Here is a 25,350-nt window from a genome sequence, read left to right on the forward strand (position 1 = left end):
TGAGCCGGGCACCCTCGCGGCGGTGACCTGGGCTCCCTCGCGGTGGTGACCTGGACACCCTCGGGCGGTGACCTGGGCTCCCTCGCAGCGGTGACCTGGACACCCTCGGGTGGTGACCTGGGCTCCCTTGTGGCGGTGACCTGGACACCCTCGGGCGATGACCTGGACACCCTCGGGCGGCGGTGACCTGGGCTCCCTCGCGGCGGTGACCTGGGCACCCTTGGGCGGTGACCTGGGCTCCCTCGCGGTGGTGACCTGGGCTCCCTCGCGGTGGTGACCTGGACACCCTCGGGCGGGTCCCCGCGGGGCTCCGAGACGGGGCGCGGCTGCAGAAGCGCGGGGGCCGTCGCCGGGGGTGGCGGGTGCTGAGGCGGGAGCGGTGGAGGCCGGGCCGGGCCGGGGTCCCGAACGCGCCCTGGGCCCGCGGGCGGCGGCCGGGCGCGGGGCCTAGTAGGGCCGCCACACGGCCTCCTCCAGGCGCGCGGCGGGCGCCATGTTGGTGGGCGAGTTGCTGTGGCTGCCCTCGGCCTCCACCGCGTCGGCCTGGCTCGGCAGGCTGGGGTTGAGCAGCGCCGAGCCGGTGGACGCGTTGGTGCAGGGCGGCAGGATGCGCGGCGGCGAGCGCTCGCCGCCCACCATGGAGAACTGGTAGGAGCCGGCCGAGGCGCCGTAGTACAGGTGGTAGGACGGGGAGCCCGCCTGGAACGGGCCGCCCTGCGCCTGCGACGCGCCGGGGTAGGGCGGCGGCAGGTAGGTGTGGTAGCGCGAGGCCGAGCCCATGGCCGGCATGCCGAGGCTGATGCCCGACGTGACGGGCGTGGGCGAGTAGGTGAAGGCGCCGGGGTAGTGCATGCGCGGGTCGGAGATGGACGGCAGCGCGGAGAACTGGCGCGGGTCGCTGAAGGCCGTCAGGTCGGGCGCCGCTGCGGGCGAGACAAGGCGTGAGCGGGAGCCCGGGCCGGCCCTGGTCCCCGGGCCCTCGGCGCCCCCAGGAGGCCCGCCCGGCCCGGGGCGGCGGGGCTGGGTGCTGGCGGGCAGGGAGGTGGGGGCCACCCCGAAAACTAGGGTCCAGGGAGGTGGGGATAGACCAGCCTGTCAGGGGCAGGGAGGTGGGGACCACCCAGAAAACTAGGGTTCAGGAAGGTGGGGGCCACCCAGGAAACTAGGGTTCAGGAAGGTGGGGGCCCCCCAGGAAACTAGGGTCCAGGGAGGTGGGGATAGACCAGTCTGTTAGGGGCAGGGAGGTGGGGGCCACCCCGAAAACTAGGGGCCAGGGAGGTGGGGGCCACCCAGGAAACCAGGGTCCAGGGAGGTGGGGGCCACCCAGAAAACCAGGGGCCAGGGAGGTGGGGACAGACCAACCTATTAGGGGCCAGGGAGGTGGGGACCACCCAGAAAACTAGGGTTCAGGAAGGTGGGGGCCACCCAGGAAACTAGGGTCCAGGGAGGTGGGGATAGACCAGTCTGTTAGGGGCAGGGAGGTGGGGGCCACCCCGAAAACTAGGGGCCAGGGAGGTGGGGGCCACCCAGGAAACCAGGGGCCAGGGAGGTGGGGGCCACCCAGGAAACTAGGGTCCAGGGAGGTGGGGGCCACCCAGGAAACCAGGGGCCAGGGAGGTGGGGGCCACCCAGGAAACTAGGGGCCAGGGAGGTGGGGGCCACCTAGAAAACTAGGGGCCAGGGAGGTGGGGACAGACCAACCTATTAGGGGCTAGGGAGGTGGGGACCACCCAGAAAACTAGGGTTCAGGAAGGTGGGGGCCACCCAGGAAACTAGGGTCCAGGGAGGTGGGGACAGACCAGTCTGCTAGTGGCAGGGAGGTGGGGACCACCCAGAAAACTAGGGGCCAGGGAAGTGGGGACCACCCAGAAAACTAGGGTTCAAGGAAGGTGGGGGCCACCCAGGAAACTAGGGTCCAGGGAGGTGGGGACAGACCAGCCTGCTAGGGGCAGGGGTATGATGAGGTACAGTAACAGAAGATGAGAATACCCGATGGCGTGTATTACTTGGTACACGTGCCATAGTATAACATAAATGTAACATGGACATGTAGAGTATGGACTTGCATGACGCAGCTATGTTATGGCCCAATCCCTGTAACTGGGAAACTGAGACCCACGAGCTGCTGCCGTTTTTTGTATGGTCCCCGAGCTGAGAATGTTTTGCATTTTTAAATCATAGAAAAAAAAATCAAATGAAGGAAGAATAATGGTTCCTGATGTGCAAAACGATAGGAAAGTCCAGTGAGCGCATCACCATTCACAAAATGGGATTGTCCTGAGCCTCCCTCGTTGCTTGAGGTCTGGCTGCTCTTGAGCTACAGCTGCTGAGTTGAGGGGTGCTGACCAAGACCTGGGGCCCAGAAAGCATAAACATTTATTATCTGGCCCTTGGCAGCAAAGTTTGCCAACCTCTATATACTCAGTGGATTCCTATGCCAATATTACTAAGTTTAATCTGGGATGCGAGTACACTCTCACAGTGCAGGACACTGTAGCAGGACATAATGACTAATGCCGAGGAGGTGTTACTAGATTAGTGTTAATCGACTATATACCATATGGCCTGCTGTGTCCTAGGAATAGTAATAGATAACATTATAACATGGTATATGTAATATTTAGGTGGGGTCATAGGGACTCGCCGTATTTGCAGGCCTTGAACAGTTGAAAATTGGCAATTTCCTGTGTGTGACCCCAAGGCTGGCTAGAGCAGTGACTGTGAGTGGCAGTCAGCGAGCATCAAGCCCACTCCTTCTGCCCCCGGTCTGCCTCTCCCAGGCCCTCACGTTTACAAACGACACAGTCTTAGTTGTATCGGGAATGGCGAAACCGCCTGCGCCTCGGCCCACTCTGTCTGCGCACTGACAGCTGCACGCGCTGGCTGGAGCCATCCTGTCCTGCGCCGCATCCCTCTGCATCTTTTTTAAGCACAGGCTGCCCTTGGGGATGACCAGGGGACTTGAGTGCCAGGAAGCTTTCCCAGTGTCCAGCGGATCAGAGTTTCTCAGCACTGGCACTGTTGACATTTGGGATCAGGTACTTTTCGTTGGGGCAGTGGGGGGGCTCTTGTGTGCACTGGAGGTATTTGTTGGGATCCCTAGCCCCCGCCCACTTCATGCCAGTAGTGCCCCTGCTCCCCCCGTGACAACCAACAATATCTCCAGACACTGCCGGGTGTCTGGGGGTCGGGTGGGGGGCCAGATCACCCCCATCTGAGAACCCCAGCTGTAGATATAGGATGTGTCCTGGGGTCGCTTCTGTCCCCTAGAATTTTTCAGTAATAGTCCGACCTCGGACCACAGCCATCACGTCAGCAAACCCCAAGGACAGCCGCACCACGGCACCGGCGAGACGGAAATGGTTCAAAATTGGTGAGCTCTCAAATCCACGCAGAAAATCACTCCCAGCTCGGGACGGCATGTGGCCTGTGTCCTTTTGTGTTCAGGCTGGTAGAGAAACTGGACGGAGCCAAAAGCTTGCTCTGAAAGGAAAGCTGCCGGGGTGGATTAATCTGTTTTTGGAAGGTATCAGCCGTTGATCAACTTCCTCATATTTCAAACCTATTATTCCAGCTCGGGGAGCTAGTGCTTTCTCCACCTTCCTCACCCCCCACCCGCTAGTGTTTTTTTTTTTTTTTTTAATTGCTCTTACACATTTTTTAAAATGAACTCCTCTGTAAATCTGGGGTGCCGGCGACGAGGGGTGTACTCATCAGAGGTAATCACAGTTTACAGCCACAAGCCAAGGCCGCCGCCGATCTGTGCACTAATGAGGACAGCAGGAGCCTGACTTTCAAACAAACACGCTGTTAATCTTTTCACCGCCAGTCACAGTCAGACGTGTGGGCCGGGAAGAAGCTGTGAGAGGACCGGGTTTGGGGGCCGCCCCCCATGGCGGTGCTCCAGCGGGTCCTGAAGCCAGCCCTCCCTCTGCGGGGCCTGTGCCTGCCCCGTGCTAGCGGGCGCCCCTTGTTTCTGCTCCTCCCGAGGGAGCGCTGTGCCTCTTGGAGAGTTCACAGGAAGCCTGGCTGCACTTTCTCCGCTTAGGTTCCTCCGGTCCAGCAGAAGCCCAGGTAGGAAGAGCGGCATTAGGCAAACACAATCAACTGTTGTCATCGGAGGCAGAGCGCCGATCCGCCCGTCATCCCTCTTGCTTCATTTGCCCTGAGACAAAAAAGGTGAATCCACTGGAAAATGAATGAAAGGTCACCCTGTTTCACAGCGGTGTCTGGACACGCTCGGCCTGTCTGTTCCAACTACTGGGTGGTGCTGGGGCCTGGCTACTGGAATCCCGGCGAGCCCTGCTTTGTCGCAGGCCTACGGAACAGAACGACGTGATGGTCTCCACTCCCGGGGCAAAACGCTTCTTTGACTTGCGTGCAGAACATCTGACGGATCTTCAGCAGGGCCCGGGGCCCCTCGTCCGACGACACAGCAGGGACCACCTCTCACCAGAGACCACCCATTCGATGCAGTGATGTCCTCTCCACACATTTCCATAACCAAACAACTGCAGCCTCTAGATAGGCCCAGATTCAAATAATCTATTCAAATATTTGCTTTCATATTTCTGCCCAGTCTGACATCCCCTGCCTGGCCCCCTGGGTCAGGTCGGATTCACCCGCCGGGGGCCACAGCTCCTTTTGTCCTGTTGAGGGGCCCGGTGCCCCCTCATTCAGTAGGAGTGTGGGCGGAGGTGGGGACCCCTGAGAGTCACAAGCAGCTTTTAAAGAGAGGAAATCTGGGGATTAGCACATTCAGGTATGCTAGTTGGAAAAGTTTCCCCACCGATGGGGCTAAATATTTGCCATGACAGCTCATGTCTTCTTTCTGTGGCCTGACATGGGTGAAGCCGCCCCTCCCACTGCCCCCAAAGGATTAAAGAGCCCGAGCAGATAATGGCCGCCTTAAAAGGATCTTTTGCATGACTCAGATTAATGCCTGCTGTCTGTCTCCCAGGTTGGCAGCTAAACATTAATTTTTTTTAAAAAAAGAAAAAAGAAAAGAAAACCTCCAGATGACAACTCTTTGCAGACAAGGTATGGAGTCTGCCTGCAAAGGAAAGAGACAGACAGTGCAAGGCCCCCTGCCCTGCCCCCTGCAGAAGGGGGCCCAGGTGGGGCTGGGGCACAGAGCTGGGGGTGGGGCAGGGTTAGAGGTAGTGCAGGCACAGGCTAGGTTGCTGGGTCGGGTTGTCCAGGCTAGCCAAGCTGCTGCTTTCTCTGTGATACAACCCCTCCAGTCCCAAGCGGAGGACAACCTCTGGGGCCTGTGCTGGCCACTGGATTTCTCAGAGGGAGGTCGCAGGCCAAAGCACTGCCTCTTGGGCGCTCTCTGCCCCTGGTGAAAGCTCTCTGTGGTCCTCGTGGGTCCTGCCTCCAAGACTGCAGAGGCTCATCATGGGTGCTGGAGTGGGAAGTGGTTTTTTTCTCCTTCAGACCCTGGGCCACAAATGTCCTCCTTGGCCAGTCGAAGTCCAGGTTTTCCGGAAGTATTGCTGGGATTGGGGATTTGGGGGTGTTGACTGTTACTCATTCCTCTAAAAAAGCAATTCTTATATCCACACAGCGGCTGGTCAGCGTCACTGCCCCCGGGGACTGTCCGGTGGCCACCCTGGGTGGTGACCTGATAAATTCCCAGCCACAGAACCAGAGCAGGACCACTTCCAAGGAAAACAGGCATTCATTCAGACATAGACCGTGGCCGGTGGGCAGGGCTGTGCTCCGAGGTCAATAAAAGCCAACAAGTGTCTTTGGAATCAAACCAGGCCTGAGGGAACAGAGCTTCTAGAAAAACACGCTCAGCAGACGTCACGATTCCTGAGCTGTTCCCTCAGCTCCTTCGCCCTACAGGTGCCGTGGACTTGTGGGCATCAATGGCCACAAATAATGTGAAATCTGGGCCACCGTGGGGGCACCCCGCTTTGGCTAAAGCATCCAAGGGCCCGTGAAGGCAGTGGTCTGCGACTAGGGCCCATGGGATGGTTGGCAATGTCTGGAAACAGCTTTGGTTGGCACGGTTGGGGTGCTACTGGCATCGTGGAGCAGGCAGAGGTGCTGCTAAATACCCTACAATGCCAGGACAGGCCCCCCAGAGGCTCGCTGGCCCTCCATGTCCACGGCACGGTGTGGCAGAGCAGTGGACACCCTGGGTGAAATCACAACTGGCGGCACAACACAACATGACACGGCATTTGGAACAGCGGACAGGATGTCACTGCCCCCCATGGGCCCCCAACTCACTATCGCATGAGCCCACGGCTGCCAAGCCAGCGCTGCGCTCAGAGCTCCCCCACCCCACAACAGCGCACGGGAAGCATGTTTGCGGCTCCCCACAGCCACAGCCACAGCCACAGCCACAGCCCTGCTGTGCTTCCTCAGCTTGGTCCAGCTCCAATTTCAAAGCCCCAAACAGGGAGTTTCTTCTTTTGCTCTTAACAAAGGAATTTTTCTCTCTAACTCCGATTTCCCTGCCCACGAGCAAGGTGAGTGCCAAGCCCCAAGGTCTCATAGGTTAAATGACTAATATTTAATGAGCTCGTATTAACAACAATTACGCTAACCACCACAGCAGAGCTTCCACGCTGCTGCTCTAACCCGGGACCGACAAACAGCTTGCAGCTGGAAACGTCTCACCTGGGGTGTATCTGCCTGTCACCCCCCGGCTCCCCGTAAGCTCTTCACCATAAGCCCACCGCCACCGGCCTGATGGACCCGTCCCCCCCCCCCCCCCCTGAGTCCTAGAAGTGACACTTCGCACTTTTGTACTGTTAGCCCTTGAGCTGCCACCCTGGCCTGAGAAACCTGAGCAGCCCCAACCGCCCTGGAATCTGCTAACCAGCCACTCCTGCCTCCACCTCCCTAATCAGCCGAGGAAAATCAGTGCTGGGCAGGGAGCTTCGAGACAGGCCCCCTGGCCCTGAGAGCCCATGTAAACGATGGAAAATGACCGCCACCCCCTCACACATCTCTGCCGGTCTCTGCAACCATCTACGCTCGCCGCACGTCACAGAGTATGTTTGCAAGCAGCTTACTTGAGAGTCGGCTGGAAAGCTCTGCGGAGAGGGTGGTCATGCCGCTGGCCCGCCCGGGCGAGATGGGTGTGGCCGTGTGCACAGAGGGGGAGGCAATGGGGCCCAGGTACTGGTATGACTGGTCGTAGGTCCAGGGCGGGGACGGCTGGATCTGCCTTGTATCTGCGGAGAATCAGGGGGCGTCAGTTAGATGGGAGCAGGCTGGGGGTTCAAAGCACCGCCTTCTAGTGAGAAGCCAGTCTTGATGCTGTGGCGTGCCTGCCTGTGGCCTGTTCGCCGGTGTTTCATAGCCTATATTTGAATCCAAGCATTTGCTTTTGTTTGATGTTGCCCCCCCTGCCCCACACTGAGATACGGTTCATATCTGATTCTTGAAGGTCTCCTCTGCTGACTCTCCCCGATGAGGGTTTTCATCACACCCATGATGGCCGGAGGCGCTGATGACGCCTGGCAGTGTTAGTTCGGACAGGGTCTGCAGCTTGTCTGCCTGCCCCCCAGCCCCAGCTCTGCAGCCTGGACCGCTACCATCTCCACGGACAGTTCACAGACCCCGCCTGCCTGTCCTTGGGAGCCAAGAGGGACGTAGTGTTTGGTTACTTTTGTGTCCCTTTGGCCAAACAGCCCACAAGCTATTCAGTGCTTCCTATTTCAGTGAATTCTCTACAGGTCTGGCTGGGAAGCTGGCCCCGAGGCCTGATGACCGGCTCTCCACCTTGGCCGAACACAGACAGTGGCCCTGGCGTCCCGGGTTCCCTCACAGGCCGTCCGCTCCTGGGGTCCTGTCACTGTAAAGGGCGGCATGTTGACCGGGGGTTTCATAGGCGGCCGTTCAGTGGAGAGAAGATTTAGGCAAAAAGGGTTTGTGCATTGGACTCCAGCATCTGCTTCTAGGAGTCTTGCTGTCAAAAGCATTGCACTGCTTGCAGAAGAAAAGCGGGGCGGGGGGGGGGGAACCCTCTTATCTTAGGCACAGTGTTGAGGAAATTGATACTAAACACTGTCCCACCCAGGTGAGCTTTCCAGTCTTTTGGGTGAAACATGACTTTTCTCTGTGTACCATCTTTGTGGGTAAAGAGGCGTCCAAACTGCTAATCCCAAGGGCTCCTGGCCATGGCAGTGAATCTAGAAGGAGCAAAGCTCCTTAGGAAAACCCCATCTGTAAGCTCTGTAGGTGCCATGACCTAAAGAAGTGAGTTATTCCCACTCGTGGTAAAATACTCAGATCGGCTCCCTCCAGGGCCTCTTTCCAGCTGTGGAAGTTTGCCTTTTCTGTTCATGTCGTTGAAGCTGTCACTGTGGATGACAGAATGAGCCACTTAGAGACCCACATCTTCCTCCTCAGTCTTCTAAGAGTACCCCCCACCCCTTCCCTTACAGGGAGCTTTCATGGTCTATCACTTCCTATTCTTTAAAACAACTGACCTTTTTAAATTTGAAAAGTCTTGAGCAAACATTTTAATGTAAAGTCTATGAAACCGGGTAGGAAGGAAGCATCTTCACTGCATTCTGAGCCTTAGAGGATTTGAGGAGAATCTTGGCACGAGGTAAGACGGCTGGTCCATTCTAAACTCAGGAGACCATAAATGTCCATGACAATGACAAAGACCAGTACAGGTAACAGTGTTCCCGGGAACTGACAGCGAGCAGCTGCCCTGAATCGTTCACTCTTTCACATCACTAAAGTATTTTTTCTGAATAAAAATAAAAAGTAGCCACATTTTCTCTAAGATATGCCTGTCTCTGAATACTGCCATTGGCTAAGTGAATATATAAGACTCAAATATGTTAATCATTTAAAAAGCAAACAAAAGAAATTTTATAATTGTCATAAAGCCCCGTGGGGTGTGAATTGCGGTGCAGCAATTCATGCCTTGTTGTGTAGACAGTCAAGCACCCCTAACCCCATGTCTTAAACCCACAGCAAGCTGAAGTATTATGCCACGGTTCAAGCTCTGTCTTGTTTTACTGGAGTGAAAAAGTTGTGCTCGGCTTTTCTAAACTCATAATTAAACCATGCAAACGTTGCATAAAGTTTCACAGCCTTTTAAAATTATGCTTTGGTAAAAAGATCCTTATGATGAAAGTCCAAGCTCTGTGGCTTTTTTTTTTTTTTTTTTTAAACACGGCTTCACACTCCACATCTTCTTCCTTCACACCATAACTTGGCTTTCCAGTGTTGGGGCGGGGGGGCGCGGTTAGCTCTAAAACCCCAGAGCCCTGCTTTGTTTCTGTTGTGGCTGCCTGTGCTGGGGTTCATTACCAGGGGCCGGCCAGAAGGCGGTGGTGGTGAGCTGCTCACACAAAAACCCCAAATAAAACAAAAAACCCAAAAGGGTGATAATGTGGTCTAAGTGGCAGCTGCTGTTGGGTGTCTGCCCTTGCCCTGATGTGAGGGCTAATATGAAGATGGCAGCCGTGCCTGACCTCTGGGGGCACTGGGCCAAGAGGCAGAGCAGGAGGCCTCTGGGCCTGTCTGCGCGGGGCCCGGGATTAGTTACCTATACTTCCTTACTCTCCTCTCTGAAGGCAGATGGTGTCTAAGCCCCACCCAATGGTGATGGGCTGAATCCTAATTCAGATTGGACCCATGCTCCTTCACTCTGCTTCTCTGGTAGAGCTCAGCAGACTCAGGGAAGAACAGGCAGAGGTGTGGGGTGAAGAATGGGGCCTGGAAGAAGTTACACTTTGGTGCCTGCAACTACCTGGACAGCATTTCCTAATGTCAGTTAAAAAAACAAACAACAACTTAGTTAGTGTCATGCATTTCTCCTTGTGAAAGGGTGAAGTATGGAAAATGCCAGTGATGATGTGGATAAAGCTGAAGTGATTTTAAAATGTAACAACGACAACAACAACAAAAAGGAGAATGACACTTGTGATAATAAATATGTGTGCTCTGGGAAGAGGGAGCACCCGGGGCTAAGTGGGCGACGTCAGGCAGGAAGCCATGGGCTGTGGAGATGACCATGGTCAGTCACTCTCCAGAGGGCAGGACCTCCTGTTCTTGAAGGGACTGCCTCTGGCAAGTCCCTCAGAAAGAACAAAAGGTTATTGAAAATTTACTGTGTGCCAGGCAGGTGCTAATTTAGCTGGTAACTGAGTGATGAATAAGACCAATATGGTCCTTCGGGAAAAAGAATAACTATAAGAAAGAAAATATCAAAATCAACAAACAACTATGAACAAGAGACACTCTATGGGGGGTGGGGGGCGGGGAAAGGAGGGATTGGGGTCAAAATAAGGGGGTTGTAATTGTATGGGGAATATAAAAATAAAATTAGGGGCCTCCCTGGTGGTGCAGCGGTTGAGCGCTGGGTTGCAAAGCTGCCCGCAGCCTCTGCGGCGCCAGTTCGATCCCCCGGCTGCTCCCCGGCCACTGGAGGAGGGTCCCGCATGGCGCGCAGACCTCTCCTGCCGCCCGCTGCTCCCCTCAGCAGTGTACTTCGGTCCTTCTGCCTGCTCTGCTCCCCGCTCTGGCTCTGGTGAATTCTCTCACCCCCCCGCGCTTCTGACTGTACCCAGTGCTTGTATAAACAAACAAACAAACAAACAAACAAACAAATAAATAAAGCATGCCTCTATAAAAAAAATAAAAATAAAAATAAAATTAAAATTAAAAAAAAAAAGACCAATATGGTCCTTGCCTCACTGGAGTGCAAAGTATGATACTAGTGGCCATGCCAGGGCTGTGTGATGCCTGGAAAGGTTCTTCTATTGCAGTAATCACTGTGAGGCCCTCCCTCCCTGCCTCTATTCCTCCTCTCCTCCCTCCCTTTCTTCTCCTAGGCTCATGAGCTATTTGCTGCTTCATTCCTTCATTTTTGTCAATGCATTTTTGCTTTATCAGGGCCACTGTGTTGGACACTCAGTACTAAATGGTTATAGACAGTCTGCCCCCTCAGGGAGCTACGGCTAGTGAGAGACGATTGGCTGTGTGCAGGAATACCTGGATTATCTGCCTCATCTAGACTTGCAAATAGCTGTTCCCACGTTGGAGATAAGAAGACTAGTGGTATTTATTACATGCTATGTTCTGCCTCTGAGAGCAGCAGACAGGGAAAGCACCTAATTTAAATCAGACAGATTTCGGGTTGAATCCTGCCTTTACCATAAGCAAGCTACATGACCCTGGGCAAGTCACTTATTTTCTCTGACCCGTAGTTTTCTTACTTCAAAGGGTAATAGTGAGGAATAAATAAGATAAGCCATATATAAGGCAAACATCACAGTTTTGGACCATATTACATGCTCACTATGTCTGACTCATTTTTATGATTATATTACTGAAAAGGAAGAGAAATCCATGCCAAGGGACTAATCTTCTCTTCTTGGGTAAGGCCACACACACACACCTGCTCCAGGATGAGGCTCAGGTAATACTGTGTTGTGTACTGATAAAGAGCTTCAGGTCTGGAGAGGAATTGGGCCCAAGTGATTAAATGGTTAAGGGGCAAGAAAATGAGATTTGAGGTGAGGATAGAGAAGGCAGAATCCAATCTCAACCAGCTCGTTTCCATTAAAAAAAAAAACAAAACTGCTGGATTATAACATTTAAATTTGAACCTGTGTTTTCCTGAGTACGTAATGTTTTGATGCAGTCACTTTACCAGGACCATTTTGTGAGGTTATTTTCAGCTTTTTGATCATCAAATAGTGGGTGCATTCCTGAGCCCCACTCCCATTTGAAATGAGGGTCAAAAAAAGGGGAGAGAAGCTTGGGATAAAGTGGGGTTGAGGCTAGCGGTGAGCTCGGTGGAATTCAGGGCATACATCATTTAATAAGAAAAGAGGGTGCTTTTATCTTTTGAGGGTGCAGTATCAAAAAGCATCCAGAATAAAAAAGTGCTATCAAATAATTCATGTCAAAATGTCCTGCAGCTTCCAATTTCGGCCCTGAATTGTAAAGAGCTTGTCTTTACATTATATACATACTCCTATCTTTACATCAAGAAAAAGGCTGAACAGGCTGATAATCCATCACTTTTCTTGAATCTATTAAAGAATTGAGATGGCAGGGCAGACTGCCACACCGACCTCATGAGAACAGGTGAATACAGAAAAGTCACATTGAGGTCTGCTCACTGGAGCAGATGCCACTGGAGCTGTAAACTAGGAGAAACACTGAGATGGTAATTTTGACAAACTGTAGGAGACTACATATAGATTAGTGTCAGAGTAAGAAACTCGGGGCTGTGGTCGTGTGTGTGTTGGGAGGTGAGGGTGGGGTACATGTTCGTGGGTTTGCATTCAGGAACTCCACCAGGTTCTCATAGGATCCACTGTAGTAATAGTGGGTGACTCTTAAAAGAGCTGCAAGACTATTTAAGGAGGAACTCTTAGGGAAGCCGAAAGGCAAAAGGGAGACAAAAACAAGGATATGAGAATAATATAAAGCCTCTGGCACCTACAACTACAGTGGGTGTTAAACACAGCTCAACTCCTGGCTATCTGAACATAAAGCTTATATGAAAAGCCCATTTACCTCAATATCTATTACCTGATACAGCTCATCCAGCTTTTGGAAAAAAAATTAACAAGTTACACCAAAAGACAAGAAAAAACACAGCTTGAAGAGGCAAAGCAAGCATCAGAATGAGACTCAGAGCTCTGATTTTGGAACTGCAGGGAATTTAACTATGATTATTATTGCTAAGGGCTCTAATGGAAAAAGAAGACAATGTGTAAGAACGGATGGGTAATGTAAGCAGGGAGAGAGACAGCCTAAGAAAGACTAAAAGGAAATTTTAGAAATGAAAAGTATTTTCATAGAAATGAAGAATACCTTTGATGGGCTCATCCAAAGACTGGACATAGCTGAGGAAAGAATGCAAGAATTTGAAAATATGTGAATAGGAACTTCCCAAGCTAAAAGGAGAATAAAAAGAAACACAAAAACCTCAGAATATCCACAAAGTTAGGGACAATTTAAAAAAAGTACAACATGCGTAATTGGAATACCAGAAGCTGACAGAAGAGACCACAAGAATGGAAGAAACATTTGAGGTATTGATAGCTGAAAAGTTCATAAATTAATGACAGACACCAAACTACAGATCCAGGACATTCAGTGTATACCAGGCAGGCTAAATATCACATAATCTATACTTAGGTATTCCAACTGAGGACATAGAGAACACCTTGTTAGGAGGGAACAACTTTGTCTTATGAAATGATCCAAGAAGAGACTGGAGTAAATATTTAAAGTGTTGAAAGAAAAAGCCACTAATCTAGAGGAACCTATAATTCTTGATTTCCCTCTAAGGTGAGGGGGAAATTACATTCTCTGACAAGCAGAAACTAAAGTAATTTATCTCCAGCAGAGTTCCCCAGGAAGAACATTGAAGACAGTCTTCAGGGAGAAGGAAACTCACATAGGTCAGACACTGATCTATATAAAGAAAGGAAGAACAGCAGAGAAGCAAGGTAAAATAAAGTCTTATTTTTCATCTCGATTGTTCTACAACAATTTAAAATGATAGTAATAATGTAGTAGGTAATTATTACATGGATAAATGAAATGGTGATAATACTGACAGAAATGGGAAGGAAGAGCTGGTGCAGTGTTATTGGATGGTGATTTACATTTGTTACACAAGACTCTAGCACAACCACTATGATTTTTTTTACAGTAGAATTGAAATGCCAAAAGAGGAGATAAAATGGAAATAATATAAGGCTCTCAGTTAAAACCAGAGAAGGCAGAAAAAGAGGAGAATGAAAGAAGTGTGACAAATATAAAACAGTTATTCATAGAATATTAACCCAATTGCATTAATAATCACTTTAATGTGAATGATGTAAAACACATCAAGGCAGATTGTCAGAGTGGATTAAAAGCAAGACAACCTTATGTGGTCTGCAAGGAGTCTACTTTCAATATAAAGACTCAGGTTAGAAGTGAAGGGGTGGAGAAAGAGTCCATATGAACATCAATCAAAAGGTAGAGAAGCTGTAGTAATTTTATACAAAACTGAGTTCAGAGAAAGAAAAAAATTTCAGGGTTAGGGAAGAGAATTTTACATGATGATAAAGGAATTAATTCTCTAAGATCTAAATAGCCTCAGCATATATACGCCTTACAAGAGTATCAAAAACATGATGCAAACAATGATCAAACTGCAGGGATGAATAGAAAAATACACGATGAGAGTTGAAGACTTTAATACCCCTCTTTTAGTATTTGTTACGTCAAGCATGCAGATAATTAGGGCATGTTGACCTGAATGCTGCCAACCAACTTGATGTAATTAACTTTTATAGAATTCTCTGTCCAATAACAGCAAGAGAACACATTCTTCTCAAGGACACAGGGAACATTCACCAGATAGGCCAATAAAAGCTACACCATAAAACACCATAACAAATCTAAAAGGATAAAATTATACAAAATGTTTTCTCAGGGCCACATGGATGTAAACTAAAAAAAAAAAATCAAAAAAAAAAATCAATAACCAGAAGACAGCTGGGAAATCCCCAAATATTTAGAGCTTAAAGAACATACTTCTAAATAACCCATAAATCAAATAAGAATTCTCAAGAGAAATCAAAAAGTATGTAGACAAAAATGAAAATACAACTTATAATTTGTGGAATAGAGCAGCCAAAGCAGTTTTTAGAGGGACATTTATAGCACTGAATGCTCTGCATGGTAAGCTCCCAGAGTTGACTTTTCTTCTTTGTAATGCAATTGGCTGAGTCAAGCTTGATGTGAGGCATCCATATCAAAAGGGGCATCCATTTCAAAGAGGGCCACCACACACACACACACACACACACACACACACACCCCACACACACGGCAGCCACAAGCCTGGAAGGGCCAAGCCACTCCATGGAGGCTCCTTTGTTTTATAGATCCTGGATGATTTAGATTTCTATCTTTTCCTTTCCCTTCTTTTGTCTCTCTTCTCATGCTTTAAATTCCCTGCTTCTCAGATTTGAATGTACCAATCAAGAGTAGGCCTGTGATATCCCAACACCCTCGTTGCCCTCCTAGCCCCAGTAAAAGGAACACCCTAGGTCCCAGCTCTCTCTACCTCCCATGTCACTGTGGCCCAGGTATGTTATAATTTCCAGGTCTTGTAAGTAACACACCTATTTTTTCAGTTTCCTGATGGTTACTGCTGAGGGATTTCTTCAGTCATAATAGGAACTACAAGGGGTGGTCCAATACTAACAGTGGCTTCAAAGGGGAAAACCTATGGGAAACTCACCTGGGCCCAGGTGTGTGCCCCGAGGCAGCTCAGCCAGGAGCGTTATTATTAATAGGCTGAGAGTGATACAAAACATGCATATATTAGAAAAGAAGAGAGATCTAGAATCAATAACCTGAGTTCCCACCTTAGGAAATGAGACAAAAAGGAACAATAGATAAACCTAAAGCAAGCAGAAAGAAATAATAACTGGACTTGAAATCAGTGAAATGTCAGGAAAGCAATAAAGACAAATAAAGACAAAAGCTGTCCTTAGAAACATTTAAAGCACCCTGCTCTGTCTTCACGTTCCCACCAGCCTTCTTGGTTCTCCTCGGGCAACCCGGAGCTGTGGGCTTTCTCATCCCACCCTCTACACAAAGGGCCTCTTCCTCTGCGGCGCCAGGTAGAAGGGTGGCGGAGCGCTGCATCTCCGCGCCTCCACTTTGGTTGATATACTTAGAAAGGATTTTCTTTGGTTTTTCAGCTGATCCCTCAAAAGACAGGTCTTCAGCCTCCGTTCCAAGTCATTTAAATACAGAGCAGACGGTTATGCGGGGTCATGAGGCCCTCGCACCCCAATCCTGGTTAGTGAACATATAATTTATAAACCCTTGGGGCTGCCCTGGTTTTTTCCCTAGAAGAGTTTTTTTCCCTTTTGCAGCTTGGAAGGCAGCCGGGCACTTCCGGGGTGCCCTCCAGGGTCACCTCAGGCCCGGGTAGCTGGTGTAATGCCTCTCGAAGACACAACAGGATGTGACTCAGGACTCAGACACGTGAGTCAGTTTCCAGGGTGATGTGTCAGGGCGAGCCCCAGCACTGGCTTACATCTCCCCCTGCGGACCCCCGGGGCCAAGAACTGGGCTCCCCTGCATACAAAAAGGGGTGTCCCCGGATTGCCTCTCATGACCTTCAGAACTGTGTGATCTCAGCTTCCCTGGGGTCATTCTCTGCCATTAAAGAGGCATGTCCCAGACCATTCCACCGTCTTTGAGATGCTGCAGCTGCACGGGGCTTCAAACGGCCGCAGCCCCCCACGATGGGGCTGGCAGTCACCTACGCGCCCAGGTAGCCAATGCTGGATTAGCACCTTGTGGCTATCAGTGAAATCCCATGATAACGTGAGTCAGTTCCCACCAGCTCCAGATCCTGGAAACAGAGGTTGTGAAATAGCGCTGGCATCTGCCAACCGTTTGTCTCCGGCTTGCTGCAGACATCTTGGTTAGTCATGGACGGCTAAGATGCATTCATTGTTCCAGCAATTACTTTGAAGGGAAGCATCCAGCACCAAGCCGGGGCAGAGACCAGCCTGGGGCTGCTGCCTTTGAAAGGCCTTCGGGGTGTACAGGATCCCGGGGCAGGATGCCCGCCAGAGGGAGCGAGGATAGAGGGAGTGAGGATAGAGGGAGCGAGGTTGTGGGGCCTGCACCCTCCACCGACGCGGCCTCTGGGACACAGACCACGGGACGGAAAGGTTTGGGGAGGCTTTGGAGCTTTGCTGTCAGGGGCCCTGGGCATGCAGGAATGCTGGTTCCTGACTCAATGCTGCTCCCCTCCCTGGTGGCTCCTCATAGGACTTTTCCTCTCAAACCTCTGTTTCCTCATCTCTAAAAATGGGGGTAACCAGACTCACCTGCCTCACAGGTGTGAGAGTTAATTAATGTTTGTGGAGCTGCTTTGAGAGCCGCAGATGAAAGGCCCTCTATAAATGCAAAGTGCTATTCCTCATTAGGGCTGCCAGACAGTTCCCAGGGGAAACAGTTCAACCCTTGCCACGAGGCCTCTCCCTCCGCCAGATCCGTCTGGGACGCGTCTGGAAAAGGGATCTGCGCTTGGGCACAGTTGCCTCCAAGGAAGGAGGGTTCAGGGATAAGTCACTGGCTGCTAAGAAAGATGCGTGCTCTGATAAGGCTGCTCCCCTGTAGGAGCCGCCTCCCTGAGTCCGAGGGAGGGGACCTGCGGCTCCCAGGGGTGGGGGGCCGTGGTCGCAGGGTGGCCCTGACCTACAGAGCATGTAGGTCTCGGCTCTGTCCTTCTCACATAGCAGCCACGTCCCCTTCCTTCGTCAAAGGAACATCCATTGCAGACACCTTTCTCCAAAAGACGATCTGCACACTTATTTTCTGCACCGCGGTGGCCCCCCTACTTTCCAGGCCTGACTGATTCTGCAGACAGACTGAATACATTCCCGCGGAGCCGGGCCGTCAGGCTGTGACAAGGCCTGTTCAGATTATCCTGAGACTGCCCTGTTCATTTTGTTGCACGCCTCCATGTTTCTCCTCCCAGCAGAAGTCTCAAAATACAGAGGGGAGAGGCGGCTGTCTGCTCCTCCTGCGCATCCTCTAGTGCCTGGGCCATTTCGCTAGTTCCTTGTAAGGCAGAGCCAGAAAGAGTGTGGGGAGGACCACATATCTCGGGGGGCCTGTAGCTTGGTTGGGGCCCTTGGCATCGAAGGACATTTATTCACTGACCTCTCACTTGCAAGGACACCTCAAGGCAGGAAGCTATGAGGGGGTGGGGAAGAGGCCGCCGCCGCCCAGGAGTGCCAGACCGCAAGACGGGGTTTCTGAAGATGGCTGTGCTGGGAGAGCCCCAGCATCGATGCCACGGAGAGCCGGGTGTGGGGAAGCAGAGCCTCCGGGACTTCCCAGGGTGGCGCTGCCAAGTCCTGACCAAGCGGAGACGGTGAAAGCTGTCCCTTGGGCAGATCCTATTAAGCAGCGGGACAGAGGCTTTGCCAGGGTCCTTGTAATGGTGGCAGCAGGTGAGGAAACAGGAGCGATGTTATCTTCAGGACCGCTGAGACTATAAGGTGACCCCCGCCTCCCCCCAGAAGGAGATCTGGAGCACGACAGGTATGTGTCCTGTCATTTCGCAGCCTGGCGTCTGCTGAGGCCACCCAGCCCAGCCCTCTGTGCTAGTCTGCTGCCCTCCAGCCCACTCCTGGCCTCAGGCAGGCTGCCCGTGGGATGGCAGAGACCCCAGAGTGGGGTCCCCTCACCTGACTTGGGTGGCGCCCCCGCTGGGCATTCTCTTAGCTGCCACCCTAGTCTTCACTGGGCCCCTCCGTGGCTTTCACAGGTGCTAGAGGGCCCTGTGACCCAGCTCCCACACGGCATGGGCCCGAATGCTTCCATTCCAGACTTGATGCCAGAGACACTCATTTAAAGCCACCACCCCTGAAACCTGACATTCTAATAAGCTCCGAAGAGGTCATTTCAACGGGGAAAATGAGAACATGAAAGATGCTGGCTGGTCCTTCGGTCGGTGCCTGTCTCACACATTTCCTGGATTTGGGACCCTCTCTCTGAGCTCTCTCGGGGGGCTTGAGCCAGGATGTAGTCAGGGAATGGTTTGGGGGTCTGAGTGATTAGAACAGAGCCCCCCAGCCTGCTTCTCACTCACTGTGTGCCAAGGCCAATGACGGAGTCCCTTGGAGACTTGGTCCCCACCCCCCACCCCGTGGGGAGGTGGTCAGAGAGCACCCGCCTGGGGCCGCCCAGCAGAGAATTCTCACACTGGAAGTGCCCCACCTCAGACCTCAGGGACCCCAGAGACAAGCCCTTTCTTGGCCAACTGCAAGATTCCCTTAGCCTCTCACCGGGGGAACATTGGTCCACAATCTGCGTGCTATGCAGATGAAATGTAAGCCCTCTGCCCCTGAGCACGAGCCTCTGCAGAGGGAGGACCACAGCCACTTTGCAGAGGGCAGCTGCCTGCCAGCTGGGTGCCAGTAGGACACAGATAGCCCGAGGCTGGCAAATCCAGGATGGACTGTTCCCTCCTGAGGCGGGGCTCATGTCAGAGAGTTAGAGCTCTTTAAGAGCGTCCTGTATGCTTGGACCTGGAGAAGCACATTCTGACAAGGGGGGAACAGCTCACGAGCTGGCACCTAGCCCCTTTGGGTGCTGGTCAGCCAAGGCCCTGTCTGCCTCTGCATGCCCCTCTCCTCTGTCCTCCTCAGGCCTTGCTCCTCCTGGCTCTGCTGCCATGCAGCTGGATTCTGAGCGGGCTTCCCCCTGCACTGCTTACCCCAGCATTCTCATTCCTAGAGACACGGCCTCCAGGGAGCAGCAGGCACCCTGATTCTGGTACTTCACCCCAACATTCTGACTGTGGGCCCACCTCTAGCACTGAAGAAAGTCCCTGAATGGCCAGAGGGTTGACCCTCTCTCTCCTAAAGGGCACCAGCATCCCCTCTGGCCTTTGACATTTGAGTCTTCCCCCACCCTGCCAGAAATAAGGACAGCGCCAGGGAGCAGATTCTCCCCGCACCGCAGACATAAGACTTGCTCGACTCTCAGATTTGCTCTCCCTTCGCTGGCCGCAGAGACACAGCAGGGTGGGCAGCTGTGAGCCTCAGCCACCTGCTTCATCCCTACGAGTCATTCTACAGACCCAACAGCTCCAGCTTCCCTTTCACAGGCTCATTTCCAGAGGAGGAGATGTGGTCATCATACTTCTTAAATTGGAGGCTTCTCTGTGTAGGGAAATGCTCCAAGAAATCTGACACACTTCTCTTTATTTTTCAAAAATTGCTAAATTGTTGGGATATTTGCCATTGGAGCAACATGAGGAAGAAGATGCAAAACTTTTTTTCAATGGTGGTGAGAATGGCCCATTAATAAAAGGAAGGAAGAAAACAGAAACCAGAGCTGATGAGCACATAGAGAAAAAAGAACCCTCGTGCACTGCTGGTGGGAATGTTACTGGTCCAGACCCTATGGGAAACCGTGTAGAGGCGTCTCAAACACTAAAAGTAGATCTACCATTCCACACTGGGGTATCTACCTGAAGAATGCAGAGATACTAATTCAATGTTAGTTCTCCTGGGCTGCAATGTTCTCCTGAGCTCACTGCAGCACTGTACACAACAGCCAAGTCACAGACGCAACCCTAATGCCCAGCGACAGACGATAGATAAAGGTGGCACCTATACACAATGGAATACTACTCAGCTGTAAAAAAAGATGAACTCTTGCCATCTGCAACAACATGGACAGTGCTGGAGGGGACGATGCTAAGTGAAGTTAAGTCAGGAAGAGACAAATCCCGGATGATTTTACTCATGTGGAATATAGAGAAACAAAATAAAGGAACACACAGAACTAAACAGAAACAAACCCTAGAACTGAGGCTCCCGGGGTTGGGAGGGGGCTGAAGGGCTCAATGGTGGAGGACTCTGGGGGCTTTGGCAGTGGGTACAGGAACATGCACCCAAAGAAGTTTGAACCTGTGCCCCCACATCATACACAGTGCTGTAAACCAACTCTACTGTGATAAAAAATGATGCAATAAAAATAATTTTGAGTCCTTCAGAAAAATTGTACTGCTTTGGTTTTTGAGAGTATCGAAAACACCATTTTTCACCTATCTGTGGGAGTCTTCTCCTCACTCCCAGGGAGAGCTACGCAGAGGACTCTGCCCCTATGCCTGCTGTCCTTGTGCACGCCTCAGCACCTGACCCTGCTGTGAACCGAGGGGACCGCGGTGGGTCCTGCCCGCGCTGCCGAGCTGGCGTTGGAGCATCAAGGAGCCCTTTGAAGCTGACAGCCAGGAACACTTTCACGAGATCATCCCGAGCGCTGAACAGAGCACAGACTCATAAAGTTAGCTCCACCGAGGGGCCACTACCTGACCACGTTGATCACCCCAAGCCCGATTCAGAAAGGCACATGGAGATGTGCCAGAAGTCTCTGAAACAACCCCCCAGATCTCGGTCTAAAGTCACACACACGCACACAAGCTCTTGGGCACAAGCAGGCCTCTGAGGATCCAAGGACCCTTGCTCCGTTTATGGACGGACTGAGGGCAAATGGTGTTTCAGATACAGCCTCTAGTCTCCCAGGTCGCCCCGGGAAAGATGACACTGCACCCGGCGGAGGGACGCCGTCCTCCAGAGCCCCGCTTTCACTGACAAGGGCAAGGCGGTGCCGAGACCTGGGCTGTGACGGAGAATTTTGTTTTTTCATTTAAAAGTAGAGATTGCAACAGCAGACAAGTAGGAAACTCCTGCGGACAAAGGGGGGGCAGAGAGGTTTGGCATCAAAACGAGTGCAGATGCTCGAGTGATGCCTGTTGGCTGCGGGCATTGAGATGCTGCAAGAATCTCCCAGAATGGGTCCCCCAGGGTGAGTTCTCCTCCAGGGACCCTACCTGGGCCATGTCTGGGGGCACTTTTGGTTGTCAGTGAGGACGAGGCCTCTGCGGGTGTTGGCCACCGGCAGTGCATGTGGACGCCCTACAGGGACAGGAGGGCCAGCCCCAGTGGAGAAGGATACGGCCCAAATGCCCATGGGGCCTTAGGACACCCAGCCCTGATGGGCATGCAGGCCACGTGGTTTACCATCCTCGTCAAACCGCCAGACAAGCCTAAATGATGCAACTTGCAGAGGTGCCCCGAGACCCAGAGAAGATGGATGCAGCCCCCGGCCAGGGCAGAAACAAATGGAACTGAGGGTGGGCGGAAATGAGGCGTGCTGCAGGGCCCAGGGGGGCTGAAGGCCACGCCTCTGTCCACACCCAGGAGAGCTCTGTCCCCACGCCGTCTCCTGGCCTGGCACCCAGCTTGGGGCGGGCGCGCCAAGCCCCACCGTCGCAGGTGCAAACCTGCGAGCTCACTCCTGAGCTGACCGCCGGCTTGGCCACCTGGGAAGGAACAGGCCGCTGCCTGCCGCCCCTGAGCTTCCCGGGCACGAGTCACGGGGAACTAGATGATGATGCAAATCCCTGCCAGCACTGCTAAGGTTTCCTTCCAACATCTGGGGTGATGGAGCAGATACGCCAGTTGCGAGGCTTCCGTGCCAGCCCCTCCGAGCAAGCTGGAGCGCAAGGGCCAAGCACCTGCCTTTGCCCACGTAGGTTAGTGACTGGGCAGTCACTAAAAAGACCCTCGGGTTCTTTGTGGACAGATGACGACAGAAGCCCTTTCTTCCCAATCCAGTTGCCCGAAACTGACAAAACCAGGACCGGTGTCCATGAATCTCTAAAACGCAGCAAGCCCAGGATGGACGGACGCGCTCTGGCGGGTTCCTCGGGCCGCTCACGGGTCTGGGCCTGGGAGGGCGGTGCTCATGCCAGGGCTGTCTCCTCCTCCCTTGAAACCCAGCCCAGCAGCCCCCAGTTCCAATAAGTCCTGGCGTCTGCTGTTGCGAATTCATGAGTAACTCTAGTCAACACCCTGCTCCCCACCCACCTCGTGTTTGGGGGGTGGTCGCAGGGGGGAGGCAGCCTTCCGGAAACGAGGCGGTGGCAGAGGGGTCACGGGGTGGCCGTGTCTCCCTGTGGCTTTCAGCTGCCCAGGGGCCGCACCAGGCAGACGATCTTAAAGCCTTTTATGGCAAGCGCCACCCGCCACCCCCCCCCCCCACCATCACTTAAAATAATGAGTGAGCCAAGCTCCGCTGCGTCTGTCTTTCAAGTGGATTAAATGCGCGGGCTCGCGCGCCTGCAGTCTCGCAGGCTTCGGCCTGGCTGTCTGAACCTCTAGATTAGACAGATGAGCGCAGGGCAGACAGCAGTGAAAACGCAATTACGCAGGCAAACTTTTGAAGGATCTGAGCCCTGGGGCACAGGCTGTTTACGAAAGACTAAAAGCCCCGTTTGTGCTGAGCAGTTTGTCCCGAGCAGCCCGGCTGCGGCTCCTGGCGTTCTGGATCCCCCCCGCCGCCGGACTCCGGGCAGGGCTTCCAGAGGCCAGATAACATCGGGTTTCTGTCCGCACCTCGGCACCTCAGGGTCTTTGCTCTGTTTCCAACAAGAAAATGCAAGTACCAACAAAAGCCTATTATAACGTCTCCTTTGTGCGCGCGCCCTGGCTGTCTCCCTGCGTCTTTCCCTTCTGCATTGTGTTCGCCACCCCGGGAGGAAAGCAGGCACCCAGGGCGCATCCTATGGCCGCTTGGCTCCGGCTTTGGAAACGAAGCACTTTTCTTTCCAATAAACAGGAACTTCCTGTCTTCTTACAAAAAAAAAGCCAACCAGTCTCAACAACCCAGCCCAGAACTTTCCCGGGATTTGCACAGAAGAGGCTTCGAGGAGCCGAGGGAAGAGAGGAGGTGGCCGGAGGGGGAGGGGCAGGGGCAGGGCGGGCGGCAGGGACCGGCCCCTGCAGGACACGCGCGTGTTGCTCTCTCGGTGACCGGCCGTGCGGGCGCCAGGGCCTGGGCCTTGGCAGTGTGGCCGCGCCCAGGAGGATAGGGGTGGGGGGCTCCTCCCCCTGCCCTGGACCCGGCTGGGCGCAGAGTGAGCGGTGGCAGCACCTGGTTTGGGTGTTGGGGTACCTGACACCCTGGGCAGGCCAGCGGGTCACTGTGGGACGCAGGCTGTGTGAGCAGGGGCAGGAGGCCGCCAAGATAAAGCGAGAGCTTGAAGACGGCGCTTGAAAAGTGCTGGAAGCAGGAAGAACCTAGGAAGCTTTTAGGGAAGGCGGCAATGCGGGAGGAGGGGAGAACTCGGGCCAGGGAGAGCAGGGCAGTGGGGCAGGAGGGGCACGTGGGGGTCACGGATGATGGCCACCCCTGCTCTGGGCTCAAAGTCCCTCATTAAAGGTGTCAACCAATTCAGGTGTTTGGAAGATGGTCTCAGGTGAGCCAGCTGGGGAGTGAGGGTGCCGGGGGGGACAGCAGGTGACCGCAGAGTTCGTCCGGGGGGTCCGGACAGCGAGAGGGGAGCAGCTCTCTCTGGCCTTAGTGGCCACAAGGCTGGGAGTCAGAGGTCAAGTAGCATCGAGATGCCTCCGCTCCTCCTCGTCACAGAGGGCAGGGAGGCCCGGGTGGGGTGCAGGCTCCCGGGTAGGGCCATCGGCTCTCCTCACTGGGCACCCTGGGAGGCGGAGAAAGGGCGAATCCAGGGCCACGCAGCAGAGGGCCCTACCCTAGGGCTGGCGCTTCGGGAGGAAGGAAATTGCTGGGGGCAGGAAGTTTTGAAACTGGGATGAAAATCTGCAAGTGACTGTTTTGACCTGTCCTGAGGGCGGAGGAAGTGCTTCCCCCGTGACCCCCGGCCCCGAGCCCTGGGGCCTCAGCCAGGTCCTCCTGGGCTTCTGGAGGAGCCTCGACCTAGGAGAACCCGTCCGCGGAAGCACAGCTCCGGGTGGGGAGGAGAGGGCACCGGTGCCCGGCGTGGGGCTTCAGGCAGCGGGCAGTGCCGACTCCTGGAAGGCATCTCGGGGGTTTGAAGTGATGATTTTGCAGACCAGGCGAGATCTCACGGCCCCCGCTCCCCGGGAGCCCACCACGGTGGAGGCGATGAGTCCTATCTGGTGACAGTGGAGGGCAGGGTCTGGGGAGGTGGGCACGTGGGAGGCACGGGTGATGGAGCTGGCGGGTCGGGGTCCTTGGTGGGGACGGACAAGTCCTGGCCAGAGAAGCAGCCTGGGGGAGGGGAAGGGAGGAGCAGAGGGGTTTCTGGGTGGGCGCCACGAAGGCCCCAGGTTGCAGGGAGGGCTGACCTCGGCGTTCTGGGGCCAGAGGAGGAGGCAGGTGAGAAGAAGCCGCTCATGGTCACTCAGGCCCCGTCTGCCTCTGGCTCATCTGCTTGACTCTTGGTCTTTTCAGAGCCTGGGGGAGCACAGGGGGCAGCGGGAAATGCCAGGAGAGGCCAGAGGCTCTAGACAGGTGGCATCACTGGTTTCTGTATGGGGCCTCCTGGGCCACACTGGCTTGGAAAGGCGTCTGCTTTCTCGGCCACGTTCCTCGGAAGGTGGCGTGTTCAGGCAGCACGCGGGTGAAATGAACATGGAGCCCGGGGGTGAAGTGGGGTTGGGGGTGTTGTGCATCGTCACCCCCAGCCTCCCTGAGGGTCCGTGACCTGCACACGTAGTGACTGGACCAAAGGCACATGGAAGAGATTCAGACCCAGTTGGGAGGGGAACCTGGCCCCTTGTCATTTCGTTCTGCTCCCTCTGAAAAGCCTTCAGTCCTTCTGTCCCCTCTGGGCATGTGTGCTGATAGGCACACGGAATTGGGGGAGGGGGCTGAGTTCATAGGGAATCACCCTAAGAAAAACAGACGGCCCCACTTCCTTTCCGGAGTCCCAGGTCTCAGATGAAATTGCCAGCATGTTCTCCCCGCTCAGCCCCAGGCTGACGTTATGAGTCAGCAGCGGGGCTCAGTGTGTAACTA

The 25,350-nt window shown here is 53.6% G+C and overlaps 1 protein-coding gene across 3 annotated transcripts in view; it reads right to left on the reverse strand.

The window, feature by feature from the left end:
• Positions 1–447: 447 nt before the first annotated feature.
• The window catches only part of RUNX1 (RUNX family transcription factor 1), a gene marked incomplete at both ends in the record, with an annotated part of 213,886 nt that continues 188,983 nt past the window's right edge, over positions 448–25,350 (reverse strand). For all 3 annotated transcript variants that reach the window (XM_084231753.1, XM_084231752.1, XM_084231751.1), the window contains 2 exons: positions 448–923; positions 7,035–7,196. In XM_084231753.1, coding sequence (XP_084087879.1) covers positions 448–923; positions 7,035–7,196 — 638 coding nt within the window. The remainder of the gene's footprint in view (positions 924–7,034; positions 7,197–25,350) is intronic.

Source organism: Talpa europaea (assembly GCF_964194135.1).
Source record: "Talpa europaea genome assembly, chromosome: 4".
Taxonomy (NCBI): domain Eukaryota; kingdom Metazoa; phylum Chordata; class Mammalia; order Eulipotyphla; family Talpidae; genus Talpa; species Talpa europaea.